At 41.9% G+C, this 27969-nt stretch overlaps 1 protein-coding gene across 3 annotated transcripts in view; it reads left to right on the top strand.

Moving 5' to 3' along the window:
• RGL1 (ral guanine nucleotide dissociation stimulator like 1) overlaps positions 1-27969 on the top strand; it is a 279005-nt gene that overhangs the window by 233620 nt on the left and 17416 nt on the right. For all 3 annotated transcript variants that reach the window (XM_074389950.1, XM_003925294.3, XM_074389949.1), the window contains 9 exons: positions 1464-1588; positions 2415-2630; positions 6483-6586; positions 10013-10097; positions 15758-15847; positions 18067-18153; positions 20309-20341; positions 22615-22736; positions 24843-24932. In XM_074389950.1, coding sequence (XP_074246051.1) covers positions 1464-1588; positions 2415-2630; positions 6483-6586; positions 10013-10097; positions 15758-15847; positions 18067-18153; positions 20309-20341; positions 22615-22736; positions 24843-24932 — 952 coding nt within the window. The remainder of the gene's footprint in view (positions 1-1463; positions 1589-2414; positions 2631-6482; positions 6587-10012; positions 10098-15757; positions 15848-18066; positions 18154-20308; positions 20342-22614; positions 22737-24842; positions 24933-27969) is intronic.

Below are 27969 nucleotides of genomic sequence, written 5' to 3'. Positions count from 1 at the left end.
ACGCCCAGCTAACTTTTTGTATTTTTAATAGAGACGGGGTTTCACCTTGTTGACCAGGATGGTCTTGATCTCTTGACCTTGTGATCCACCCGCCTCGGCCTCCCAAAGTGCTGGGATTACAGGCTTGAGCCACCGCGCCCGGCCAAGGGGCAATCCTTAAATCACATACCTGCCACCAGCACAGGCAGATACCCACATGCTGCCTCAAAGGGGAAGTGGTGTAGGGTCCACTCTCAGAAGCTCCTTTTCCCTTCTAGGGAATGAAGAAAAGCCACTGTGACTTTATCCAAGATGCCTAATAGTCTTTTATTCTACAAAGAAAGAAAGAAAAGGCTCAAAATATAAACGTTCTGGGGGAGTAGTAACATGCTGATTTACATTCTGCTAAGATATAGCTGAGTGTAACTAGATTTTTCTTTCCTTGAGAACAGGTTTGACAGGAAAGAGCACGAGGAGTGTGAAGGGGCTGAGGTTGGGAAACAACCTGGCACTGGGGAGAGGTTCCAGGAAAGGAAGGCTGGGGATTTAAGTCAGAAAAACTTGATCAAATGCAGGTCTTTCCAGATGGAGACTGGCGGTCCTGCCCCAGGTGTGGGCCCTTCCACTTGTTATTCAGAGTCCTGGGTACTGATGTTCTTTTCAGGCTGTTCCCTATGTGATTTGCTAATTGATGACCTTGTTTATGACAGGTTCAGGTGCATTTAGTTGAAGACTATTGTGCTTCATGTAATCTTAGATTTGGGTGGAAGTTGAAAGTGACCGAACATTTTGAGAATTTTGAGGGCTTTATCAGCATTTCTAACACCAAAATGGTTCATTTTATCACCTAAAATCTGGCCCACCTTCATGGAGAGTCCTTCCAGGCTTCTGGTTATGAGTTGCCCAACAACCAAGAATTGCATGATTGGGGTTTAGGAGTTAGTTGGGTTAGTCCTGGAGCTAATCTCATCAAAGAGTTTGAAAGAGCCCTAGATAAAGGGCTCTCTAGACCAGGTGTCCCCAAACATTTTACACAGGGAGCCAGTTCACTGTCCCTCAGACCGTTGGAGGGCTGCCACATACTGTGCTCCTCTCACTGACCACCAGTGAAAGAGGTGCTCCTTCCTGAAGTGTGACGGGGGCTGGATAAATGGCCTCAGGGGGCGGCATGCAGCCCTAGGGCCGTAGTTGGGGGATGCCTGCTCTAGACTTTGCCTATCCTGTTTCTGCTCTTGGCCTAGGAGCCAGTGGTTTGTCAGAGTGAGAGCATAGAGGCCTCTGATCTTAATAGAGAATCTAAGAACAAGCAGAGATGGGAAGATCTCCATTGCTCTCAGATGTATTGTGCTTGTGGTTATCTCGCTGTGAGTATTCTGGAGGACTGGCCCTCTTCTTCCTAAATAAAAGAAGTCTGATGACTCTGTAAACAAGATTATATACACTGGCCTGGCACCAAATTACTAATCTTTTCCATATGTGAACAGATGGGCTTTCCAACACGATCTCCTTCAGCCTGGAAGAGGAAGAGGAACTGGAGGGTGGAGGGTCAGCAGAATTCACGTGCTTCACAGAAGATCTCGTGGCAGAGCAGCTGACCTACATGGATGCCGTATGTCTTCTCTTTGTGATCAGATGTATTTTCACTTAAAACATGGGGGAGTGATGGCACTAGTAGCATGGGGAGAGCAGTGGAATAATGTGGTTTAAGTCTTTTTGAATCCTTGAGGGAGGCTGAGCCTGGAGACGCAGAGTTAAAATGTGATTTGAATCAATCATCTGAATAATTCAGGCCTGAGCTCTTCTTGCAATTCTAGGAGAAGGTGCTTTTTGCTTGGAGCTCAAGACGACACAGAGGGAAATTAGAATTCGAATCCTAGTGAAACAAAATCTACCTGTTCCTTGGGTATTTTTCTCACTTTGCACTCATAAATATTTCAAGATCTGAACTGTTTATTTGGAAGATTTTAAAGGGGTTAAAGTATAAGTTAGGATACAATAAATTCACAGAATCCACATGTGACTGTATCTGGCCCTTATTTCCATGTGTGCTTTCTGTACTTTTGAAGTTTGAATGTTTTTGTGAGCTGGACATATTTGAGTATGTCAGTCACATTTCATAGGTTGGTGTTAGCTGATAAATACAAGGAAAGAAAAGAGGATTGTGAGGAGTTATCCTGGTGGTTTTAGCTCCTCTGCTTTACCACTTTAGAGAAGGCAGCATGAAACACGGTGGAGATTTTTCTTCTAATGAACATGATCCATGAGTATATTAATTATTTACTTTTGTCTGTTGAAATGGACACCATGAGGTAAATCAAGTAGAAAAGGGATATCCTGCCATTCACAAAATGCCAATTTACAGACGATCCAGATGACATGCTTTGCCTTATGTAACACCTGTGTTGTCCTTAAAGTCAGTTCCTCTCTTCTTCTAGCAACTCTTCAAGAAAGTAGTGCCTCACCACTGCCTGGGCTGCATCTGGTCTCGAAGAGATAAGAAGGAAAACAAACATTTGGCTCCTACGATCCGTGCCACCATCTCTCAGTTTAATACCCTCACCAAATGTGTTGTCAGCACCATCCTGGGGGGCAAAGAACTCAAAACTCAGCAGAGAGCCAAAATCATCGAGAAGTGGATCAACATCGCTCATGTAATTGTCTTTTTATAAAATATTCTTTGTGTTTGATAGATGCAAGAGACTACTACACCACTTTTTTAAATGGCTTAGCTGTTTGGTGAAAAAGGCAGTCAAGGACAGGCGCGGTGGCTCAAGCTGTAATCCCAGCACTTTGGGAGGCCGAGGCGGGTGGATCACAAGGTCAAGAGATCGAGACCATCCTGGTCAACATGGTGAAACCCCGTCTCTACTAAAAATACAAAAAAATTAGCTGGGCATGGTGGTGCGTGCCTGTAATCCCAGCTACTCAGGAGGCTGAGGTAGGAGAATTGCCTGAACCCAGGAGGCGGAGGTTGCGGTGAGCTGAGATTGCGCCATTGCACTCCAGCCTGGGTAACAAGAGCGAAACTCCGTCTCAAAAAAAAAAAAAAAAAAAAAAAAAAAAAAAAAAGGCAGTCAAAAGACCATATGTGAGAGCCCACTGGATTTTTGTTGTTGTTCCAGAGCAAGAAAAAAAGTTGCCTTTCTAAACGTGGCAGTTTATTTCTTTGCCTCTTTTTTTAAAAAAAATTGGACCCTGGCTTACTTCCTCCCAGTTAGGGGCCCTCACACTGCTACCTCTCCAGAGTAAGACATTCTGCCTGCTTTTCCCTTTGCATTCACCACAGACTGAGTGTTGGTTTCAGCAGCACGTTCAGTAAATATAAATGGATGGTCTGCATGTCAAACAGATGGCTCTTCCACCCAGAGTGATTACCCATGCATCCTTCCAGTACCTGGAGGCATTACATCATCTGCAGTTTTGAAGAGCTGGTACTTGCTCAGAGTCCTGAATCTCTTTTCTAAAGGACGGAGACACTTACAGAGATCTCACATTAATCTGAGGTCTTTCTGAGAGCCTCCAATCTGAAGTTGGAGAGGAGGAGTCTGTTCCTAGGCCTGAATTACATTGCTTTGGGTGTTGGAGTCTAGTCTTTTGGATGAACTGCTTACATGCCATGGGATCTCGGCATCTTATATCATGCCTGAGAAAATGTCAACGGTGTGCAGTCAGTTGGCCACCAAATATTTTGTGAACTCCTAATTTGTGTAAACTACAATATTCTGTACTTAGAGGACATACTGGGATAGAGCATAACTATTTGTTTACAGGAACCTGTACTCCATAAAAGTGGAGAAGAGAGAAATCTTTTCTGATTGGGGTGATCAAGGAAGGTTTCACAGATGAATTGACATTTGAAATTAGCTTTGAATAATAGATAGGATTTTTGGTATTTGAAATTAGAGAGGTGTTTTTTTTTCCTTAGGCAGAAGAAATTACATCCGTAAAACAATGATTCTGAAAAATTATTATGTAAATATTATATTAATTTGTGCTCTGGGCTATATGGGTCAACTCTTAACCAAAACACATTTTGCTTTATATCCCCTTAAATACATTTTTCCTTAAGCACCTATTTATAGGGCATAATGTTACATTTTCTTTTATTGTCTTTGGTTAAAGAGCAGAGACACAGTTATGCCAGAGAATTTGCCTTATTTTGAGTCTTCAGATGGTCTGTTCTTACAGACTTCTTAGAGTATGACAAAAGTGTGCAAGAAACAGTATAAGTTGCATAAACAACTTATTATATATTTCTCCTATTCTAAATCGAGCTTATCGCTCAGCAAGTAAGAGATACAAAAGAAGTTCTGAGTGACATACAGCATGGAGCTTCTCTGTTTTCTTAGAATGATAAGGATTTTTTTTTTTTTTTTTTTTTGCCATAAATGTCACAGCACCTCTCAAAAGCAGACTGTCTACCCCTAATTCATTCAACTACTTAGGCTATAGCGAGAATGTAGCATTGGTGTATATGACATAGTGGGACTCAAGCAATGACTTTTGGTCCAGATTGAATATAAATTGTGTATTTAATGTGGTAATAAGAAATGCAAGTTGAATCATTTGAAGTATATTTCAAATCCCATATCATGTTCTAACAAGGCCAGGGCCCCTTACTTTTTTTGGTGATATCATTTCCTTGTATCTTTTGAAATTATGTAGGGAAATGTAGTAAAATAATGAGACTTATAGGTGATTTGCTACCAAGATTTATTTTACTTTCCCTGCATTCATCATCATCATCAATTTCTTTTGAAAGGATGCTTGAAAAAGTATATTTTTCTGACCTAATATGACTATTTTCTCGGACTGCCCTTCATGGTGTGTTTTTACTTTTGCATCACATCTCCTGGAAGATGATGCCTCTTTTTCTAGAAATGGGACCAGATGCCTTTTGTACTCCTTTAAACCCTTAGTTTAAACTTCTTTTTGAATAATGTGTTCCATGTGTTTATTGCAATTTGTATGATATATCTGTGCCTGAGTTCCTTTATTTATTGCAAGTTTCCTGATTTTTAGAGTATAGCTTTTATGAACCGAAACATGCTCCCATAGGCTTAGTTTCCAGATTGGAATTCAGAACATTTCTCTTGTTCTTTTCCCTGCCCTCCCCACCCCTCCCCACCCCTCTGCTCCCCTCCCTCCCTCCCTCCTTTCCTCCCTCCCTTCCTGCCTTCCTTTGTTTCTCTCTCTCTCTGTCTCTTTTCTCTTTCGTTCTCTCTCCTTCTCTTTTTCTCTTTATATCTTTCTAAATAAGGGGAGGACATTGAGGCATCTAAAAAGGGTAGACATGACTTTTATTAAGTACTTTGGCATTTACTCTAAAGAAAATATGTGAGGGTTTGTTTGGCATCGTTTTCAGTGTCCAGATTTTGGCATGCTAAATTAGAGTGTGCTGTTTTTCCTTCATATTCAGGATTAGCATTTCTTTGTGAAATGATTCTCAGTGATTTACATTTATGTCCAATCACTCCAGACCTCTTACCCGAGATACTCTACACAAAGCCAAACACGTGCTCACACGGCGTACTCACTTGTAAACACTGGATCTATTACACTGTCACATGCCTATAGATGAAGCATCTCCTTTGACATAAGGCCTGGTCCACTCTCCTCACATTGCTACCTTCCCTATGCCAGCCAAGAATGGGACTTTCTCCCTGTCTGTTTTGCTGACCCTGCTATTCAGTCACAGGACTTTGACTCTGAGATCACTAACTGCTGATGCTACAGGCTTCTTATGGTAGCTTAAGTTTTGATAGCAAACCTCTCTCCTTACCCAGAAAATGGCATCCAGAATGTTTCCTCTTCTCTTTCTATTTTGTTTTAAAATACTGCCAAAATGAATTTTATTTTAAAAGGCCGAGTTATTTTGGAAGCATTGAAGTACCAAGGTGTTTTTGAATGTTTATGGTTGCAGGACAAGCCAATTTGAAACCAAATGAATGTGTATAAAAATATTCCCCCTTGGCTAAAAGCATAAATGCCAAAGTTCAACTTGTGGTGAATTTTTATTGCCAAGTTATATACACCTCTGTGGACAAGGGTTGGTTACGAGATGTTCAACACCATCTGACCTCAGAGCTGCTGCTGCCCAGCTCATTTTGTGGATCTAAAGAAGATCTAAAGTGATCTTTCATGCGTATTTTTAGGACATCTGTGTGCTTTCAGCAGAGGAAAGTTGCTCTTTCTAGCATGGCTCTGTAGACTTACATCCATTAGTGTTTTTACTAGGAAAGCTGGAAACTATAATACTGTAACAACAACACAAAAAAATATATTGACGGGAGAAAAACAAGCATACCGTGCCAAAATCTATAATGTGCTTCGATGACTGGGGTGGGAGGAAGGAGCCACTTTTTGATGTTCAGTATTTATACAGCTGCCTGTTTAGTGGTAAGAATTCATAGCAGCTGTGATACCTCTAAAACAGGAAACCACCAAGTCACTGTACTATTGATAGTTAAATGCCTTTTATGTTTTAATCACTCCCCATACAGGAATGTAGACTCCTGAAGAATTTTTCTTCCTTGAGGGCCATCGTTTCGGCACTGCAGTCTAATTCCATCTATCGGTTAAAAAAGACTTGGGCTGCCGTCCCAAGGTAAGTTCCCAAGTGTCTACTCTACTTTTCGTTTGGCCGGGATAATTAGTTGTTGTGATGGGTCCTTACCTTCATAGCTCGAATCACATAACTAGAGGAACATCTTTGAAATCCTCTATGTGTTTCAGGCAGAGTGCATCTTACACATAATCATTAGTGACTTTTGAGGCAGGGCTGCTGTAAAAATCAAACTCATTCTAAGTATACCAAAGCCAAGATGATTGGCTTTGGGGATGATTTGAAGGATGTGCTTACTATCTGGATTTTGAGGGATAAGGTTGTGGAATGATGGTTACAGCGATTTGCCATTACTTCTGGTTATTTTTCAGCCTTACTGCAAAGCCCTAAGCTATTTTAGGATTCAAGGGGTAATATGTGCAGATAGGACATTAGTTCTTGATAGTCAGTAGAAAACTAGTTGTCCTTTTTGTTTCAGCATTTTAAAAGCTATCTTATTGACATTAAAAACCTTTAAATGTTCTTTCCTAAGTACTTGAAATTATTAACCGACCACATCCTGTGCTGTCTTTCTTCATATTTCTTGGTGCAGTCTTTGAAACAGTTAATATAATTTCCTGATTGATGCACTACTGCCATCTCCTCCATTTCCAGAACTTCACTGTAGATCAAAGAACTTTGTAAAAAGGAAGGAAAGGTGAGGGAGGGGGCAATTCTGATTCTCTATCACTACAGATTTCGAGGCTGGAGATTGTGTCATGAGTACAACTAAGCCAGCTACGTTCAACAGGTCTGCCCAGGTTTGAACTAGTCAGGAAGTTAGGATATATCAGGGAAGAATGTAGAAATTCTGTATGGTCTATACTGCGTATGGTATAGTCATTCTCAGTTAAGAGGATAGGGAGGCCAGGTGGCATCCCAGCCAGCTGCCTTTGTGGGGCAGAATGGAAGGTCTGCGTCCTCAGTTTCATAAGTTTGCTCACAGTTGATCAAGCCCTAAATGACACTGTTAATTGACAAGAGCCCCAAGCTGGTAAACCAGAGTTTCACAAATTTATGTTGAAAACTGGGGGCCAGAATCTTCAAGCTTGCTGATAAACTCATATTCTCACTCAGGGCAGATTCTACCTGATGGAAGCCAAATTATTTATTAGGTGATTCTTGATGGGTAAAAAGAAGAAACTAAATTGGGTGTTTGTAATGCCTCATGTTACAGAGCTGACGAAGCTACTCCGAAGCTCATGCTTTGTTTATGACACGAATAACGATCAGTACAAGAACCGGCAGGCTTTTCAAAGTCCAATGCAATTTTCTTGATTACTACTCTTTTCTTGGATTCTTTCTTCTCTTTATGATTTTGAATAATCAAGGTGATTGTGTGTGCTAAAGAGAGATTAGTTGGTTGATTTTCCTGTACACATTTCTCCTTAAGAATGATGGGGTCATATAAAGTCATTACTTGATAGGCCCTGGTGAATACTGTGGGAAAATCAGAAGCATGCAGTGTCCCTACCCTCCACACCTCCACTTCCCGTCTTCTTTCCCTCATCACCACTCTCCACCTAACTGTAGTATCAAAAACAAAAGGACAGTCAAGTGTTAAAATGTAGCCTCACTGGATTGATTGCAACCTTGTCTGATTGCCATGAAAGGTTAATCTTGCCGTTCTTTGGTGGTTGATAAAAAGAACACTAAGGGAAGTCATGTAACCAGCCTAAGATTTCTTCCACAGCAAGTTTGAGACTAAAACATGAGCAGAAAAAGTAATGGACTTGTATCTTAGTCTCCTGGGTTGCCATATGAGAAGGTTTATTCTAGCTGGCTTTTAAAACTGTTTTCTAAAGACAAATGAAAAACCCTCTAAGCTGCATTCTGAATAATGTTTCTGGTTTGTTTCTTAGTTAGTTTGTATGTGTTTTAGCAAGGACACTTCAGAAGTGTCACAGTTCCTTAGAGAAGACACTTCTATATCAGCTTTACATGTTCTCCATTGCGTCTCTACATGGTGCATCCATACAATGAAATATCATTCAGGCATAAAAGGAGTGTAGTACTGGTACGTGGTGTAACATGAAGGAACCTTGAAAACATGCTAAATTAAAGAAGCCAGCCACGACAGCTGCACATCATATACTTGGACTTATATATGAAATGTCCAGAATCAGCAAATCCGTAGACACAGAATGTAGATCAGTAGTTGCCTAGGGTTAGGGCTGAGAGGATGGTAGGGTCACAGGGTGATAGCTAAAGGGCAGAGGGCTTCCTTTTAGGTGATAAAATATTCTAAAATTGATTGTGGTGATGACTGCATAACTCTGTGAATATACTAAAAAACACTGGACCGTACACTTCAATGATATGTGGATTATATTGCAATAAAGCTGTTATTTTAAAAAAGAAAAGGAAAAAGATATCCTGTTTTGTTATCACTTTCTCTATAATCCTTTACAGTTATAGCTTTCAGTAGACAGAGAGGATATCTATTTATTTCTCTTCATTTAGGGCCACATATAACTAATTTTGAAATTATTTTCTCTAAAATATGAATAGCTTAATGGTTTTCATTATTATTTAGGGTAATCTTACATTCACTGTAAAACAAACAGGCTCTTAATAATGGTTTTTTTCGTAATAATGAAAATATTGCATACATAGTGATATTGCCCCTATTAATTCTTTGTTTTCAGAATTATGCACTCATTAACCCTGGAGGGTGTGTAGAGAAAACCATGAGGCTGACAGAGATGTAGTGTCCTGGAAAGGGAGCGGGCAGAGCAGGTGCTTTGCAGCTGTGGTTTCACTCACTTTCCTAGCAGTCCCATAAAAGCGCTGTCATATTTCCCTTGTAGAGACGAGAAAATTGAAGCTCAGCAAAGTTAAGCAGCGTGTCCGGGATCATTCAGAAAGTGAGTGGAGAGTTGCAGTTCGAACTCACCACCTCTGGTTGCAGAGCCCATCCTGGTTCCAACATTCTCCTCTGAGAGTGAATGCTAGCCTGTGAGCCAGAAAATCTGGGTTCCATACCTGCAACTCTCAGCAGTTATTTGTGGAAATTTGGGCAAATCCCTGGTTCTGTTCTTCATCTGTAAACTTAGGGGCCTGGCCAAGATGACCTCCTAGATCTGTGGGCTCTGTGTGTGTTGCTAACAATTTTTTTTTTTTAACTTACTGACAAGAATATGTCCTAATTGAACAACTTGATACCCTAATTGAATAATCCTTTTTTATGATTATAACATACTTGGCTAGGAAATACACCTCTCTCCACATGGGTGGCCAAGCACACCTTAAAAGAAATAAGCTACCCACATAAAAAAATCCATTGGCCTCATCTGTGTTTACAGTACCCACCAACCCTGAGATCAGCACAATCCCTCCTTAGACGTGGGTCCGGAGGACAGCTGGGCTGAAGGTGTCCGGTTGTTCCTAACTCTTCACTGTTAATGTTTTCTTAATCCCTTTTCATAGGGATCGAATGCTGATGTTTGAAGAACTTTCAGATATCTTCTCAGACCATAACAACCATTTGACCAGCCGAGAGCTACTGATGAAGGTGAGGCTCTTGGTGAGGGTGCTGGGTAGCGCTGTCCATAGCTCTGGAATCCATTCAAGGAAGAGTAGCGTGAGGGCTCCTTAAGTTGCTTCAACCTGGAAGAAAGCCTAAGGTAACTAGAAGGCAAAAAGTTTTTAAAATGCAGAACCTAAGAAACTTGGGACCAAGAAAATTCCGAGTCCAGTTGAGCTCTCTCTTTCTACCTCCCTTAGCTTTTCTGTTACACGAGAAGATTGTGAAACTTGAGTTCATGTGTGTATGTATCTCCTTAACAAGCTACTCTGCAAATACCAAGTGCTGGCAGTTAGGTGGGTAAGAGGCCCTGGAATATCCCTTCTCAGCAAAACGTCTCCTAGAATGATAGAGGCCAAGCCTGCCTGCAATTCCACTTCCTTTATTTGGACTAAATTGCACAATCTGTCAGTCAGTCAGCAGCATTTATTGAACACCAAGTAAGTGCTGACTGAGGGATGACACACTCGGTAAAGGTGTAGCTTAGTTCATTTTTCTCTCTCCAGACATTTGTTGAATGCCTACTATTTGTAAAGCTTTGAACCTGCCTCCAGAAATATGAGGATGACTAACACAGACCCTGTTTCCTGGAGTTCACCTTCTAATTGCAGTAAATAGACACTAAACAATAAGAATAAATAAATAGACAAAAAGAAAACTAACAAGTTATGAACAACCATCAGAGGGGAACTAGCATAGACCAAATACTATCCTCATAGTCTTTCTATAAAGTACATGTTATCATCATTTTGTAGATAGTCAAGACTCAAAGGGGTAGTAAACCGCCCTAAGGCATACGACTGATAGGTGGTAGAGCTCAAATATGAATGCAATCTGGTGAGACTCTAAAACCTGTGCTTTTATCACCAAGACATAAAGCTATTTCCTCTGACCTTTTGGGAGTAGGGTACAGGATGGATCAGGTCCAGCTTCATATAGAAGGTAAATTAGTAGTTCAATAAATATTGGTTGAGTACCCATTAGGTGTTGGAAATATAACCATATTAAAGGCAGTGTTTGATCTTAAGAGGATTATAGTCTCATAGGGGAGGTAAAACATTTATAAAATAGTGTGATATTTCCTACCGTAGGGGAAAGTCCTGAACTGGGCAATCAAAAGATGTGATTCTTGTCCTTAATCTCCTTTTCTGTAAATGGGAGCCAATCATCGTATTTGGTCTCTTGAGCTCTTATGATTGTTTTGAAGATTGATTATGGTAAAATACCTAAAAGTGCTATGCAAATTTAAGTTATTTTTAGTATTTGGTGAGCTATATTCATGTACAACCAAAGTATGCATAACAAATGAAAATGAATAGATTATAAGCTGCATATTTGAGCTTAGGGAAAAATTTTGGAGTAGGAGTGAAACTCAGGTAGAGGTGGGGTTCATAAGAAAAGACATCCTGGTGATAACTCTTAGGATAGTCGATCCTGTAAGGGCATTTGTTATGGTCTTCATGACTGTTCCTGCCCTATGTCCTACGTGTCTTTCATGTCTCGGTGTAGATGCCTGCTTTTCTGGAAGCCTTCTGTGACACTCTCAGGTCTGGTTAGGTGCCTTCCCCTGTGCTCCCAGAGAAGCTGTCATTTCTCTGTCCTGGCACTTATCACATGCTCTATTGGAATTGCCTGTCTCTTTACTGGTCTGCAGGCCTCTTGCAGGCAGGGGCTGTATTTATCTTTTCACTCTGTATCCCTAATGCCCAACCAGTGCCCAGCATGCAGTAAGTGTTCGGAAATTATTGTTTGGCTACATGAATTGATGGGTCTTATCATTCACATGACTTTTTAACAACATGTTCACTATTAGCTTTCTTGGAGTAGGTGATACGAGCAGGGCAGTATATGCTGATGCCTGACTTTGGATTTGGACTACCTGATTAGCTGCACACTGAACAATGATTGCTGAGATTGTGTTACTCCCTGCTTCACATCCCCCTGGCTTTGCATACTTTAAATGGAAACCCATCTGGCTGGAAGGAGATGGCTTATGGTCTCCCTGTCAGCAGTAGGAAGCTAGCCTAACTGGAGCCACACATTCAAATCCCAATAGCCCTGAGTCATCCTTCCAAAGCAGATAAGTTGAATACTGTGCAGCTCATTGCCTGGGGGCAGCCTTCTGGCTGAAGCCTCAGAAGCAAAGCTGTATCTTGACATTAAAGATGCCATAAACCTTTCTTAACGCAGAAGTTATTCCAGTACTCTAAGTTAAATTTCTTATAGAAATGGCTCAAATTCCAAAGAAATGAGCAACTTGGCTGTGAATGCATGTGGTCTGTGCGTCATCATTAATGACAGTGAAATGTTTTGGGCAGTCCGTGGGTATCTGTGCGTTCCCTTCCAGTCATCTTGGTTAATCAGTCTTCACGTGAAGTGTACGATTCTGAGTGTTAATTGTTAGCACATTTTAAAAAAATGGAATCAAGGTACTTAGGTCCTCAAAAGGGTCTCTAGAAAACACCACTGGCCTCTGTTTCTAACATGGTAGCTCTGGTTTTATACTGATTTATAGTTTGATAATAATATGATAGTTTTATTTTATTTTACTTTTTGTAGAGATGCAGTCTCACTATTTTTCTCAGGCTGGTCTCGAACTCCTGGGCTCTTAGTTTTAAATGATCTAACTTCTCTTCTTCTGGGAAGATGTAATATGCCACTTGTATAATACGGCCCGGGCAACATGATAATTAGCAAAAATCTGTGGTTTTCCTTTTAATTGTTTTTAAAAATGTTTTCATTTCTTCTCAAAGACTATTTTAAATCTGCTATGTCCTTATGATTTCTGAAATCTAGGTAATTCTAAGCAGGTGAATTATAGTCTGTAAATTTCAAAACATCAGGAGAGAAAGCAGAACGCCACCAAATCTTTGTTCTCATGACTCTTGGCAAGAATATTTTCTTGTTGACTTGATACAAAGGGCTGCTAGAAAGCCCCAGAAATTCAACCCTGATGGGGACGTATGTTCAGTGATACTTCAAAACGTGCTAAACTCAAAGTCAAAGCAAGAGCCTGTTAGAAGTGTGACAGTTTTGAGCTGTAATTGCTGGTAGCTATACTGAGCTTAAGCTAACCAACGTTTACTGAGATGGATCCAGAGCCACCAATAGACAAATTCCTTCTAAAATTAGTAGAAGAGGACCCTCTGAAGCCCAGGAACAACATGGATGAGGTAGCTGAACTCTGCTGAAGATGGATATAAAGAAAAGGTGAGACTTGACCAAGCCATTTGCACTACAGAGAGGGAGAGGGACAAAGGAGGACAGAGGCAGAGACGAAAGGAGAGGAGGAGGGAGTTGGAGATTGACAGAGGAAGAGGGAGGTTTGGCATTTATCCAAACATAGGTGATGATTAAAGTCATGAGATTAGATAATATTTCCAAAGATATGAGTACAGCAAAAAACAAGAGGATGACTTTGACAAGAAGAAGAATCACTAAGAGAATATGAGAACAGAAGACAAGGAGGAGGGGAGAATGAATTATGCCGTCACAAACGCCTATGAAAACTTCCAGGAAGGTTCGAGGGACTGGTGGTGTGAGACATTGCAGAGTAGGAGATTTGGGGCTGAGGAAGGAAAAACGGAAACTCCTATATGTGGGAGATAAGTGGGTTTTCAGTTACATCTCATTTGGAATAACTGGCCCTCATCAGTCGTTAGATCTCCAGCAGGGATGAAGTCTCATGCTCATGAAATCATGAAGTCATGAAATCAGTGAGCTCTCCATCTCAGGTCTTTCTCTCCCCTGCCTAATAAGAAGGTTGTCCTAAGTGCTCTTTTGAGATCCCTTCCATCTCTTCTATTCTGTGATTCTTAGGAGCCTTTTAACTTTTCAGAAATCCTCTTTAGGAATTTTAGCTATGTCTACAATAAATTTCCCATACATTATTCCTCTGCCCGTGATTGACATACTCGAGGGAGACCAGAAGGACCGACACACTGGAAAGAGATGGGCACTCGTATTCAAGTTAGACAGAATTGATTTCTAACCCTAAGCAAATTCTCAAAAATTTGTGAGGACTCACAACTACCTAGCACAGGAAACACACATATTAGGCTGCTTTCTTTTTTTTTGGAGGTGGGGTCTTACTGTGTTGCTCAGGTTGGAGTTGAACTCCTGGGCTCAAGCAACCTTCCTGCCTCAGTCTCCTGAGTAGCTAGGACTACAGGCACACGCCACCGTGTCCATGTCCGGGAGAGGCTATTTTCATTCATCCCTGGAAAAGACTATGAATAGAAGATCATTAAACAGTTGTTCTCCTTATTATCATTTGTGATGGAAAGAACTTAAATAGATAATGAGTCACTGTGGGTTCTGTCCCAGTGGTGTACCTGGGACCTGAGTTAAGGCTGGCGAAAGATGGAACGTGTTGATGCTCTGTCACTATCAGCAAGGCCAAGCCACTGAAAAAAATGCTTTTGCAGCTGTACAGTAGTGGAAGGTCACATGCTGTGGTAATATATAAATCTGAGAAAAAGTAACTAAGGAAAAACTAGTACAGAAGTCATCTACTACTGAGTTGTGAAATATATTCCGCCGCTGCCTGCCGCCCATTCATGTACTTCCTGGAAAATGGGAACTTAACAAGACCCTGAAACCACAAAACCAAAAACAGTGTTCAGTCAGCAAACTCATGATTACTCATCACATAGAAGAGTTTGTTGTTAAAATCGGCAGGAGGAGAGAAAGGGTAGCCATGTGTCCTCAGGCACCAGGAGGAAGGATTGATTTGTAAGCATCCCAGACATGAGAGGCAATTTAGAAGAACTGACTAGTGGCTGGGGATGTATGAAAGTTTGGCTTTCATGGATTGGTCATGTAGCACAATACTGGACTTCCTCAGAAAACTTCTGGTGCAAAAGTTTCATTTAGCTAAGAAATGCCACAGAAGTAGTCCCTTTCTTTCACAGAATGCTGGCATCCATTTCAGGCCAAGATCGAGAAATCACAAAATGTACAGAGGAAGTCGATCTTTGTTTTCAGGATATCTGATTACTTTTGAGTTTAATTTGGGATCCGTAGAAATGTCTTCATTTATGAGAATTGCCTGGTTTGTACTGAGGATTGATTTTATAACCAAATCAAGTGATCTTCCTACAAAGGAAGGAGAAGACTGGGTGTGGTGGCTCATACCTATAATCCTAGCACTTTGGGAGACTGAGGCAGGCAAATCACCTGAGATCAAAAGTTCAAGACCAGCCTAGCCAACATGGCAAAGCCCCATCTCTCCAAAAAAAAAAAAAAAAAAATTAGGCATGGTGGCACATTCCTATAATCCTAGCTACTCAGGAGGCTGAGGCATGAGAATGGCTTGAACCCAGGAGACAGAGGTTGCAGTGAGCTGAGATCATGCCACTGCACTCTAGCCTGGGTGACAGAGCGAGACTCCATCTCAAAAAAAGAAAGAAAGAAAAGAAACAAAAACAAGATAATCCAAGACCACCAGCCTCATTATAAATGGACAACTTGCAACAAGCTAGCCAAGTATATATAATATGCATCATGAGAGCCTGCTGGAGGCCTCTTCATTTTGCATTCTGAGCAAGAGTTGTGCAGGGTTGTGTGCGAGAAACTAGGTACCTCTGTACTTCTCTCCACTGTGGCATCCTATATCAGTTTCCTCTGTGTGGACTTTTGTTTCTTAGGAAGGAACCTCAAAATTTGCAAACCTGGATAGCAGTGTGAAAGAAAACCAGAAGCGTACCCAGAGGCGGCTGCAGCTCCAGAAGGACATGGTATGTCTGGCCCTTGTCTTCCCTGACAGCTCACAGAGGAGAAGGGCCACGTGTGGCTGGACTCCCACATGGCACTGGTACCTTTCAGTCTACAGGGCACCCAGGCTTTCAGAAAGCGGCTCCCATTCTCTACCTCATTTGCTCTCAGCAGCCCTGGGAGGTCTGTAGGAGAGAGATGATTACCCCCATTCGACCAGGAGGAATTAAGCACTGGGTTGCTAATCCTGTTTTCTGGAAACGTTGTTTTCTGAAGGTGAGGGGGAGTCTACAGCAGGTAGACTTCCCTCCTTCTTGCAGTCTCTTCCACCCACTCCTGCACTTAGAAGCTGTTCCACCTTGGCCTGAAGGCCTCCTGAGCTTCCTGCTGTAGTCAGCTTCTGATGCAAGGTGACCAAGGAGAAAGAGGGTGTCTTTTTCACAGGGCACTGGTCCTTGTACTCAGAGGTAATGACTCTAGTCATTACGCAGCTCTCCTTACTAATCCCAAGGCTAACCAAATCTTTATATTTTTCAGTATTTAAAGGAGCGTCACACCTCCATCCTTAAGACTGCAAGATAGTTATTTATTTTAAACTCCTGACTTTTAGCGTAAAGTGTAGAAGACCAGAGGAAGGCGATTAGAGACTGACAAGCTAAATATTCTGCTTTAAGAGGATTTTCTCTTTCTTTGGAAAGCTGAGCATAAGAAATGTTTTTGAATGATAGGACTCTTCTGCAACATGAAGCCTATGAAACATTCACAGTGTTACAAACTTTTTGGTTGTTCAAAGACAAGCTAAAAATAGCTGTTACAAAAAAAGTAGATTATTTTAGTTCAGGATGAGACCTTCTACGCAGAATGGGAAGGACACACTGCAGCTGACAGTGAGTTCCTGAAGGACAAAACCCTCTTTGGTATGAACCTCACAATGCAGGTCTGGCTGAGGAAGCAGCCCGCCTCCTATCAAGCAGCCTGGCTTTGCCCTGGTTGAGGCTTTGTGTTCCTGCAGTTGGCTTGATGAGATTTAGGATAAGGGATCCATGGGGACCCCTTTTTACTTTTCCTTCAGGATGATTGGTGCCTTGGTGGCTCCGTGAAGAGAGATGATTTTGAAGGAGATTTAGTGAAATGAATATAGTGTATCCCTGCAGTTGTAGGTACAAGTACCTCCACCTTCATTTCCAACTTTTTCTTCTGTAATAATTTTAGATTTACAGAAAAGCTGCAAAGCTGGAAGTACAGTTTTCCTCCTTGTTAACATCTTCTAAAACCATAGCACATTTGTCCATACTAAGAAACTGACACTGGCATAATACTGTTAACTAAAATCTAGACTTCGTTTGGATTTCACCAGTTCTCCACTAGTATCTTCTGTCTGTTCCAGTTCCCAATCTGGCATACCACACTGTGTTGTGTTGTCTGTCATCCCAGTCTCTTCTGGTCCACGACAGTGTTTCCTTGTTTTTTTTTTGTTTTTTTTTGTTATGACCTCAGTGGTCTTAAGGAGTCCGTCCAGGTGCCCTGTAGAATGTTCACAGTCTGCGGTCGTCTGCTGTTTTCTAGTGATTAGACTGAGCTTGTGGATTTTTAGAAAGAATATCACAGAGTGTGGTGCCCTTCTCGTCACATCATATCAAGGAGTGAATGAATGCTTTCAGCGTTGACATCTGGTGTCATGTTGATGGTGACATGAATGATGTTGACCTTTATCACTTGGCTAAGGTAGAGTTTGCTAGGTTCTCCCTTAGAAGTTACTATTTTTCTCTTTCCCTCCTCTGTTCTTTGTGAGTCACTAAGTCTAGCCCAAGGGGTCATTTTAATAGTGAGTGCCCCCATAGTCTTGTGGTATGTATTTCTCCAGGTACTACAGCCAGTGGTGAGGCCATCACCATCCAGTGCCATTCCAAACGACCAGGAGTGTCCACATGCTCTCAAAGAGAACACACATCCTTCTCATTTGAGCCAAAGCAAAACATAAACCCCACAGTCAACATTTTTGAACAGATGTGCATGATCTCCTGGCTTTGAGGCTTGGTTTTCATGACTTTGAAAGTTAGACAGTAGATCATGGAGTTTTATCCTATTTGTGTAGAAATCTTAAAAATGTTATTCATGGAGGTTAGCACCACTGGCCCCCAATTAGGCCTTGAATACATCCATTTGCTCCAGCTTGAAGGTTTCTAAAACTCTTCAACTTTTCAATAACAGTAAAGACAGTTTTGCTCTGGTTGCTCTTCAGGGTGTGATGCAGGGAACCGTGCCCTACCTGGGCACCTTCCTGACCGACCTGACCATGCTTGACACTGCCCTGCAGGACTACATCGAGGTGAGTTCCATGTGGGTGGCGTGACTGGGCCTGCAGCCTTCACTGGATATCCCGAAGAGTAATTAACTTCTGTTCGTATCTTTTGAGGGTCCAAAGGTATATGACACTGTGCTAGCTGTTAGGAGGAATACAAAGAATAACACCAAAGACCAACACCAGAAGTGACTCAAAATCCAGTAGAAAGAATAGTATATTAAAATAAGCAGTGATCGATAGTAGTCGTAGAAATTCAAACAAATGCATTGCGAGAACACAGGAGATCACAATTAATTCTCCTTTTTTTTTTTTTTTTTTTTTAGATGGAATTCTACTCTTGTTGCCCAAGCTAGAGTGCAATGGCATGATCTCAGCTCACTGCAGCCTCTGCCTCCCAAATTCAAGCGATTTTCCTGCCTCGGCATACTGAGTAGCTGGGATTACAGGCGTGCCACTATGCCCAGCTAATTTTTTGTATTTTTAGTAGAAACAGGTTTCACCATGTTAGGCAGGCTAGTCTCAAACTCCTCACCACAGGTGATCTGCCTGCCTTGGCCTCCCAAAATATTGGGATTACAGGCGTGAGCTACCGTGCCCTGCCTACCATTAATTCTTAGGAGGGATTGTGATGAAAAGGGCTTATGAAGGAGTGAGTTTGGGTTTGAACAAGACTTTAAGGCCAGGTGTGGTGGGTCACACCTGTAATTCCAGCACTTTGGAAGGCCGAGGCAGGCAAATTACCTGAGGTCAGGAGTTCGAGACCAGCTTGACCAACATGGTGAAACCCTGTCTCTACTGAAAATACAAAAATTAGCTGGGTATGGTGCACATAGCTGTAGTCCCAGCTACTCAGGCGGCTGAGCTAGGAGAATTGCTCAAACCTGGGAGGCAGAGGTTGCAGTGAGCCTAGATTGTGCCACCATACTCCAGCCTGGGTGACAGAGCAAGACTCCAAATCTCAAAAAATAAACAAAAATCCCCCAAAATTAGCCTGGCATGATGGTGGGCACCTGTAATTCCAACTACTCTGGAAACGGAGGCAGGAGAATCACTTGACCCCAGGAGGTGGAGGCTGCAGTGAGCCAAGGTTGCACTACTGCACTCCGGCCTAGGTGCCAAAGTCTCAAAAAAAAAAAAAAAAAAAAACCAAACCCATAAGACTTTAATGTTGAGTAGGACTACTTGATGGGGTAGGGAATTAGTCAAATTTGTGTTTCTTCAAATATGCTTTTCTTTTTGTATTGCTACCTGCCGTGAAGTGTTTTTTTCTCTCTCTTCCCCCTCCCTCTCCCCCATCTCTCCGCCCCCACTTCCCTCATCTCCCTCTTTTCTGAAAGGGAAAATACATGAAAACTCAGACAAACAACTTGTTAGTAGCAGCAATTAAATATTAAGCGAAGAAGAAATTTCAGATTTGCAATGAGATTGAAAGATTGCTTGTACATCTGGGTATGTCCTACCCCTGGTTTGCATATGCAGGCAGCCTGCTTTTGCTGTCTCTTAATCGGAGAGTCGGAGTTGTTTTGCTTAGCTCTACTTGCCTCTGGACTTGCCACAGCGTTGTGGACGTGTTTATTCGTTTTGCATTTCCCGACCTCTGTGTCTCCTCACATCCTCTTCCTCAGCTTATCTCAGGAAACACCCATCAGTGTCGGGGAATTCTGGGGAGTAACCAGAGATTTAGAAGTTAAATTCAGCCTACTGAGAATAGGAGCTGAGGGGATGAAGAATTGAAACCTAACTTTTCATGATGCTACAGAGAAATGACTTCCCTTTTGATAAATCATATGAGTCAATGACCATCTGTTTTAGTTACTTTTGGTAAAGGAAAAAAGTGTAATGGAATATTTACTCAAACTTTTATCTTTACTGGTTCTGTAAATGTCTTTGAATCCTGATTTGTAGTTATTTATCATTACTATTTTAGTTGGTTTCAGACGTTTCAAGAGAAGGCTTTCTGCCTATCCTGCCTTATAATAATAAATTAAAAAATTTTTAAAGCAAAACAGGACTCTCTTCTTCCACAGTAGCTGTAATTATAGCATCATTGATAATTGTGACTTTGTTGCTCCTTTGACCTGTTTTAATGTGACCCAAACAACACAAGGTTGTGTTTTCAAGTAGCTTGGTTGGTCACTCTTTTTTTTTTTTTTTTTTTTTTTTTTTTAATTTCTTTTAGGGTGGACTGATAAACTTTGAGAAAAGGAGAAGGGTAAGTAGCGTTGTTGGCTGTGGTTTTCTGTTTTCCTTTGAACATAAAAAAAAAAAAATGAAAGAAATTGGGACTGAAGTTTTTTGGTAGAGGCAGAAAAAAATGAGTTGGCACCTACTGACCATTTATCATATAGCAGTTTGCTTGGCATGCTCCCATGCATTATCCCCCATGAGCCCCGTCAGGTAGTTTTATCATCCTCAATTCAAAGGTGGAGAAGCTGGGACTCAAGAGGTTAAGTTCCTGGACCAGAACCTCTTGGTGGCCAAGCCAGGGTTCTCATCCTGTCCTGACCGGCCAAGGCCCACCCTTTGGCCCCGCCCACTCCTTATCTCCTTTACAGTTAGCTTCAGCGGTAGCAGGCTTGCGCCTATAATTAATAACAATGTCTTGTATACTTGAAGATTACTAAGAGAGCAGACTTTACATATTCTAACCACAGATAACTATGTGAAGTAATGGATATGTTGGTAGCTTGATTTAGCCATTCTGCAGTGTCTACATGTTTCAGAACATCATGTTGCAACCATAAATACAAACAGTTTTTTAATTTGCCAGTTAAAATAAAAACCAGGTTTACCCTATTAAGGATAAGGGGTTTCCGATGAGTAAATGTCATAGAAGAGTTAATAGAGATGGCAAACTCTTGTGGATGTGTTTAAGAGAGGAAAGGAAACAGTCTTCATTTTAGGTGTAGGTAGTTACTCTTTTCCTTTCCTGTCAGTATAGGAAGGTGTGCTCAACATCAGTTCGAGTCTTGCTGTCGATAGCACCGTTCTGAACTGTGCTATTCAAGATAAAACAGTTTGAAAATTTTCCATGATTTTTTGTATTCAAATGGTATATTTAAATAGATATTTAAAAGACTCAAAGGAAAATGAGTGAGCAAAATAATAACTTCACCCTCTAGTACTCTCATTGTTCCTTAGTACTTTCACATCCCACAAATACTGACTGTCCACCTAACGTGAGGGGTTTGGGAATTGCCGCAGAGAAAGACCAGAGCTCCCTGCCCTCATAAATTTCACAATCCAGGAGAGAGAGAGAGACAAATAAATAGGAAGTTAAAATACAGCCTGACAAGTGTTTGTGAGCGGAAGTAGTGGGGCTTAGAGAAGTATATAGGTGGATATCTATCTCCAATTTGTAGGGCCAGAGAACCTTCCAGGAGAAAATTACATTGAAGTGAAAACCAAAAAGGCATAGAGGAGCTAAACCAAGCCGAGCTCATCAGTAACAAGATACTAACCTGGACAAATGTTAACTTTCTGTCCCTTATAGACTGTACTTTTCTCTTTAGTATGAGGGTAAATATTCCTTGAGGATATTAAGACCAAGGGCTGAGGTCACTGGATGGAAAGCTGAGTGCTGGAGAATCTTGCCAGGTCTTGAGTTACTTCTGTCATGTCCTGTAATGTTAGAAAATTCACTTATTGCCCCCTCAGTGCCCCTCTTTGTCCTTTAACATCAGAATAACCCTGGTTAGTAATCTCTTTTCCTTTTAGACTAGGATATTAAACTTTTGGAAAGTTTGACTGTAAAACTTAAACCTAAAGCTTATACGCATTGCTGACTTTAAAAAATTTTTTGCTGAAACATCTGAAGAAGTATAAATAATTTTTGACATAATTACACACTTGCCTTTCTGTGAGTTTTAAAAGACTTAGATAGATGATTTACTGGCATAGTAACTAAAACCTGAGGATTCAGGAAATCTAAACATTCAAGTTTATGAGACCCAGGACTGTTTAGATACTCAGCCCTACCAAAACTTGTTGGCAGGCAAAGGTTGAAGAAGATGGAGATGGGAAACTTGGGAGCTTCCTGATTTAAAGTATTTGTTTTCTTTCTTTTTTAAGAAATAATTAGGAATTGAAATTTTTCATATATTTTATGAAGTACTTAAAACCTTAAAAATCACTTTTCTATCCCAAGTATGAAAATGAAAAAGAGAAAAAGAAAGCCCCCGTGACCTTACACAGTGGCTAGTTCGGGCTGCTTTGGTAGCTTGTTTTGTTCATACAAATTGCTTTCTCAAGGAGAAAAGAGGATTAAAAATTAAAGCATACAAGGACTTTGGAGATTCCGAGTTAGAATTTTTAAGAGTTAGTCAGCGCCTTTATTTTTAAGGAAGCAGTATTTCAGAATCCTCTGAGATGGTTTTCTTCGTCTTTTATCCTAATGTGGTGTATTTTCATGTTGAAAAGATCTATATTTGGTTGGCCTTATTATTCTGTCTTTTAAAAAAATTTTTGGTATTCTGTCTGCTTTAGGAATTTGAAGTCATTGCCCAGATAAAGCTCTTACAGTCGGCCTGCAACAGCTATTGTATGACCCCAGACCAAAAGTTCATCCAGTGGTTCCAGAGGCAGCAGCTCCTGACAGAGGAGGAGAGGTGCGCTGACCTGTCGTTCGTCAGGGCAGAACTGGAGCGTTGGCAAGAGAAATGCCGCATTTCATACCTTGCTGGGTCGTTTAATCAACTGTTTAGTGAGCAGCTGCTAGGTTCCAGGTCCTTGGTTTTCCAAGGTGCATGGTGCGGCAGGAAAAGCTGAGTGGTAGCACCAAGCTGTGCTTTCAGACTCCTGCGTGGCCACGTACTTATCTCTAACCTTGAAGGAGTCATTTGTTCTTCCCTATCTTTGGGAGGCTCATCTGTAAAATGTTTGTTTGTGAGGCAAAACCGAAATCTTATGTGGGAAAGCTCTGTTAGAATGCTTGTCCTCAGTGTTACCACCACCACCACCACCACTGTTAACCGTGTTTGTCCTTCCTGTTGGTTGATGTGACCTTTCCAGGGAGCTTTCCACCTAGAAGGGGTGACAGACTCATGAGCAATTGAAATATGATGGGTAACTAAATTGCTACAGAACCTATGGGAAGAATCTGGGAAAATAAGGAAGCTATAAAGGCATTAATATTTAGGCTGGACTAGAAAGGAGAAACAAGATTTTGCCATAAGAACTGGAAAAGAACATTCCAGACCAAGAGAGGACACAAGCAGACGCTTGGTGGCCTGCCATGCTTGGCATTTGGAGGAACAGTGATAACTCAGGTGTGGTCGGGACACAAGGAACAGATTCAAAATAGTGGGATGGACATAAAAATGCACGTTCGCTCGAGTGCCCCGCCTGCCGGCCCGCGTGCCAATCCCTGTCCTGTGTCTGCTGGTTGGCAGGTTGGTCTGAGGGCCATATGTGGCCCACTGCCTGTTTTTACATCTTTTAATGATTGGGGGGAGAAAAACAACAACAACAACAAAAGAATATTTTGTGACGTGAAACAGTTATTTGAAATTCAAATTTCAGTGTCTACATAAATAAGATTTTATTGAAACACAGCCCGTTCATTTACATCTCATCTATGGTTGCTTTCATGCCATAAAGACAGAGTTTGGTCATAACAGACACCATATGGCTCGCAAAGCCTAAAATACTTACTATGTGGTCCTTTACAGAAGAAGTTTGCCCCGCCCTACCCTAGCCCAGGGGATTTCTTTGGAAGTTTATCATAAGGGAGAGTGAAATTGACAGCAAAGAAGTGTTTACCAAAAAAAAAAAAAAAAAAAAAAAAAGAGGTTTAGAGAAGTATGAGAATGAATTAATGTGAATTAATGACAGCATTTGGATTCAAACCCAGCTCTGCCTGACTCTACAGCCTAGACTCTGAAGATGGCTGTGTCATGCCAGACGCCCTTCCTCACCTACCCAGTAACCAAATACATCTACCATCTAGAGCTACATGCTTTCGTAAAAGGCACTTCGAATCACATACACATTTCTCTTGTGCTTGTGTCAGTTATATCTGCGTGGCAGATAGAGGTCTGAATCCAGAGCATTTTTAATTTAGGATGTTTTGGCAATTTAAAAAGATTTATAGACCACCCTTGCCAACATGGTGAAACCCTATCTCTACATATAGATAGATAGATAGATAGATAGATAGATAGATAGATAGATAGATAAACAGTAGATAGATAGATCTTTATCAATAATGTAATTGCCTATGTCTAATCATTGAAGATTAGATAGATTACAAAGTCCCTTCATTTTCTTTAGGTAAAACTGAGTCATGCGCATGTGCACAAACACACACATACAAAGGAGCAGGAAGGAGGTAGTAGAGAAGAAACAGGAGAGATAGTAGAGGAAGGAAGATTCTTTCCCCTGGCCTAGCAGTGGGATGAGAATTGTCATGTCACAGAAGGGAGTTCGTTTTTGATGCTGCCAGAGTGCAGACATCCTTGCATTTGAAGCATGCAGAACTAAATGGCCTCAATCCGTATGCCAGTGGAGGTGAGTGAGGAGGCACATAGGACAAGCGTGTCAAACCGGCCTATGAAGTCAGTACTCCCTGATGTTTATGATAGAACAACACTTGTCTATATCTTTACTTTGAATGATTAGAGCCTTCTCTAAAACAAAACCAGCACATCCTGTGAATTTAAATGTGTTTTTCAATTCTCTGACTTTGACCTCACGGACCCCCCTCTCTTTCTCAGCTATGCCCTGTCATGTGAGATTGAAGCAGCTGCCGACACCAGCACCACCTCGCCAAAGCCTCGGAAGAGCATGGTGAAGAGACTCAGCCTGTGAGTGTCACCTAGGGGTTCCGGGGGCCCCAAAACGGCCCCATCAGAGTCGGGAGAGGAGATGTATTCAACAGGGTGACCTTGAGCCCGGGTGAAAGTGCAGAGTCCTCGCTCATGTGTGAAAGTGTTTTTCTTTCTGTCGGTGGACGGACGCTTCTCCTCTCCCCTCCCCTCTCTCTTGTGAATCCCTCTCTTCTCCTGCCTGGAGCACTCCAGCAACCTCTTCGTTGTCTTCTGGCTGCCCCTTACCCAACCCTTCATTCTCCACTGAACAGCTGGGTGGTCTTTTAAAATGTACACCGGATTATGTTGCTTCCTTGTATAAAAACCCCTACAACTTTTATTTTTAAATGAAACCTGAACTCCATCCTAGCTTACTAGGCCTCACGTGACCTACCTGCATCCTTCCCTCTCTTAGAACAGTGCCCCCTGTTAACAGTGTCCAGGACGTTTGCACTGGCCGTGCCTGGCCTGGAATGCTCTTTCTTCATGGCTGGCTCCCTCAAATATTTGCAAAAATGTTATGTGCCAAGAGAGAACCACCCCCCGCCGCTTTTTTTTTTTTTTTTTTTTTTTTGAGATGGAGGGAGTCTCGCTCTGTTGTTGCCTAGGCTAGAGTGCAGTGGCGTGATCTCAGCTCACTGCAACCTCTGCCTTTCAGGTTCAAGCGATTCTTCTGCCTCAGCCTCCTGAGTACCTGGGACTACTACCTGGAGCGTTGGCAAGAGAAATGCCGCATTTCATGCCTCCACACCCAGCTGATGTTTTGTGTTTTTAGGAGAGATGGGTTTTTACCATGTTAGCCAGGATGATCTCGATCTCCTTACCTTATGATCCGCCCACCTCAGCCTCCCAAAGTGCTGGAATTACAGACTTGAGCCACAGCACCTGGCAGAGAGAACCCTTTCCAATGTTGCTGTCCACTCCTCATTCTCTTTCATGTTAGCTGCTTCCTCCAGTAGAATGTAAGCAATCCTGAGAATAGGAACTTTTTCTATCATGCTCACAGTTGTATTGCCTGAGGCCAGGAGTTCGAAACCATCCTAGACAACGTAGTGAGATCGTGCACCCAAAAAAAAAAAAAAAATCACTTAAAATGTTAGCTGGGCGTGGTGGTGCATGCATGTAGTCCTAGCTACTCAGGAGACTGAGGTAGGAGGATCACCTGAGCCCGGGAGTTCAACGTCAATATGATTGTGCCACTGCACTTCAGCCTGGATGACAGAGAGAGACCCTGTCTCTAAAAACAAAACAAAACAGATATACATATAAGCAGTGCCTACCTTTCTAAGCACCTAAAAAGCCACCATTATTTTTAATGAAATGAATTAGTTAATATCTTTTTGAGTATTTCGGGGATCAGGATTCTGACTGCTTTTATGGGCATTTGATATTTCCCAGCACTGTCTCCCCACCTACCTCAGTGAGTCACATTGAGACACAGAGGCAGGGCTGGAACATGCACTCGAGTGTTGTCATGTCCCCAATGTGACACATAAAGACCTCCGTTGGATGTGGATAGCAAGGTCTCCCACCATCAGAGGCCATGCACGCTGCTACTTGCTATCAGGTGATATGAGGCATTGTGGATGGGCTGGAACATGTGCCTTAGCAGAAAGCATCTGGAAGATAATTCTATGTTTTGCTCACCCTCTCTTTGTTCAGATGACTGCCCTGGCCTGAACTCTAGATTTATGAGCTTCTGGACTCAGCTCTTGAGGAGAATTTTTCTTAGTATCTTGCTGTCTTTTCATCTTTGCAGATAAGAGGGAGTGAACTCTTGAGATAATCTGAAGGGCCCTACCAAGCCTTGTCAGCTGGTAAGGCTGGCATGTGCACAGGGAAACAGCTCCCTGATAGAGGAGTTTAGAGAGGCAGCCAGTGCCAGGTGTTCACTCTGCTAACTGAGGCAGCAGAAGGGTTTGGGAGCTTCTGGACCCACTATGGCAGTCAGAAGTTCTTGAGGAAAAAAGCAAAAGCTCTCAATGCAGGCAGGCCTAACCTGAGTGCTGCTACCTCTGTCCTCCTGCCTTCTCCCCATCCTCCTTTCTATGAGACTGCTTCTCTGTACTCCTCTCCAAGCCTGAGATCTATGTGTATTGTGCTAGGTGCTCTCATACCCCTGGGTCCTCCCTCTTCACTGACACAGACAAGTGTTCAGTCCTGTGAAAACATTTACTGTGAAATCCAGGAAAGGCAGGACTGCGAGGGTGCTGTGCCCTTCACAAAGTGTGGTGGGCACTCAGTAAGTCTCTTACTAGTCAGATCTTGCTGGGATGACTGTTGGTATCTGCAGTTGAGTTTGGGCATCTATTATGAAAGCACGCCATATGCCCCCATCTTATTTCTTGTACATACAAGAGTCTTTGCATACCATTATTTTTCAAAAGATTTCATGATCTTCTTTTTAGCATGTTTACAAATCTGGGAAATGTATTTTTGCTGTTCCCACACTTAATGGTGCATCCAAAGAGGTTGGAGAAAACTTTGGGTACTTAGGCCTAGTTTGAAAGTCAGAGACGCAGACTACTGAGCCAGAATGAACCTTCACAAAGCAGGACCTTATTGAATTGTAGAAATGGAAGAACCTTTCCTCTTGGAACAGTTTAGTTCAAAGCTAGAGACTCTGAGATGATGGATGGAGGACCACTAGTTGACATCCTTCAAAGATCTCTCTTGTAATTCATAGAGTAGTAAGATAATGGCATTATTTTTGCTTCTGTGAAGATAAACATAGGATTATCTTCCAGATACTTTCTGCTAAGGCACATGTTCCAGCCCATCCACAATGTCTCATGTCACCTGATAGCAGGTAGCAGCGTGCGTGGTGGCCTCTGATGGTGGGAGACCTTGCTATCCACATCCAACGGAGGTCTTTATGTGTCACACTGGGGACATGACAACACTCGAGGGCATGTGCCAGCCCTGCTTCTGTGTCTCAATGTGACTCACTGAGGTAGGTGGGGAAGACAGTGCTGGGAAACATCAAATGCCCATAAAAACAGTCAGAATCAGAGTTCAGCTCATAGCCCTATAG

Source organism: Saimiri boliviensis, chromosome 19 (genome assembly GCF_048565385.1).
Source record: "Saimiri boliviensis isolate mSaiBol1 chromosome 19, mSaiBol1.pri, whole genome shotgun sequence".
Lineage (NCBI taxonomy): Eukaryota > Metazoa > Chordata > Mammalia > Primates > Cebidae > Saimiri > Saimiri boliviensis.
Note: the sequence above shows the minus strand (reverse complement) of the source record. Positions and strands in the feature narration are given on the sequence as shown.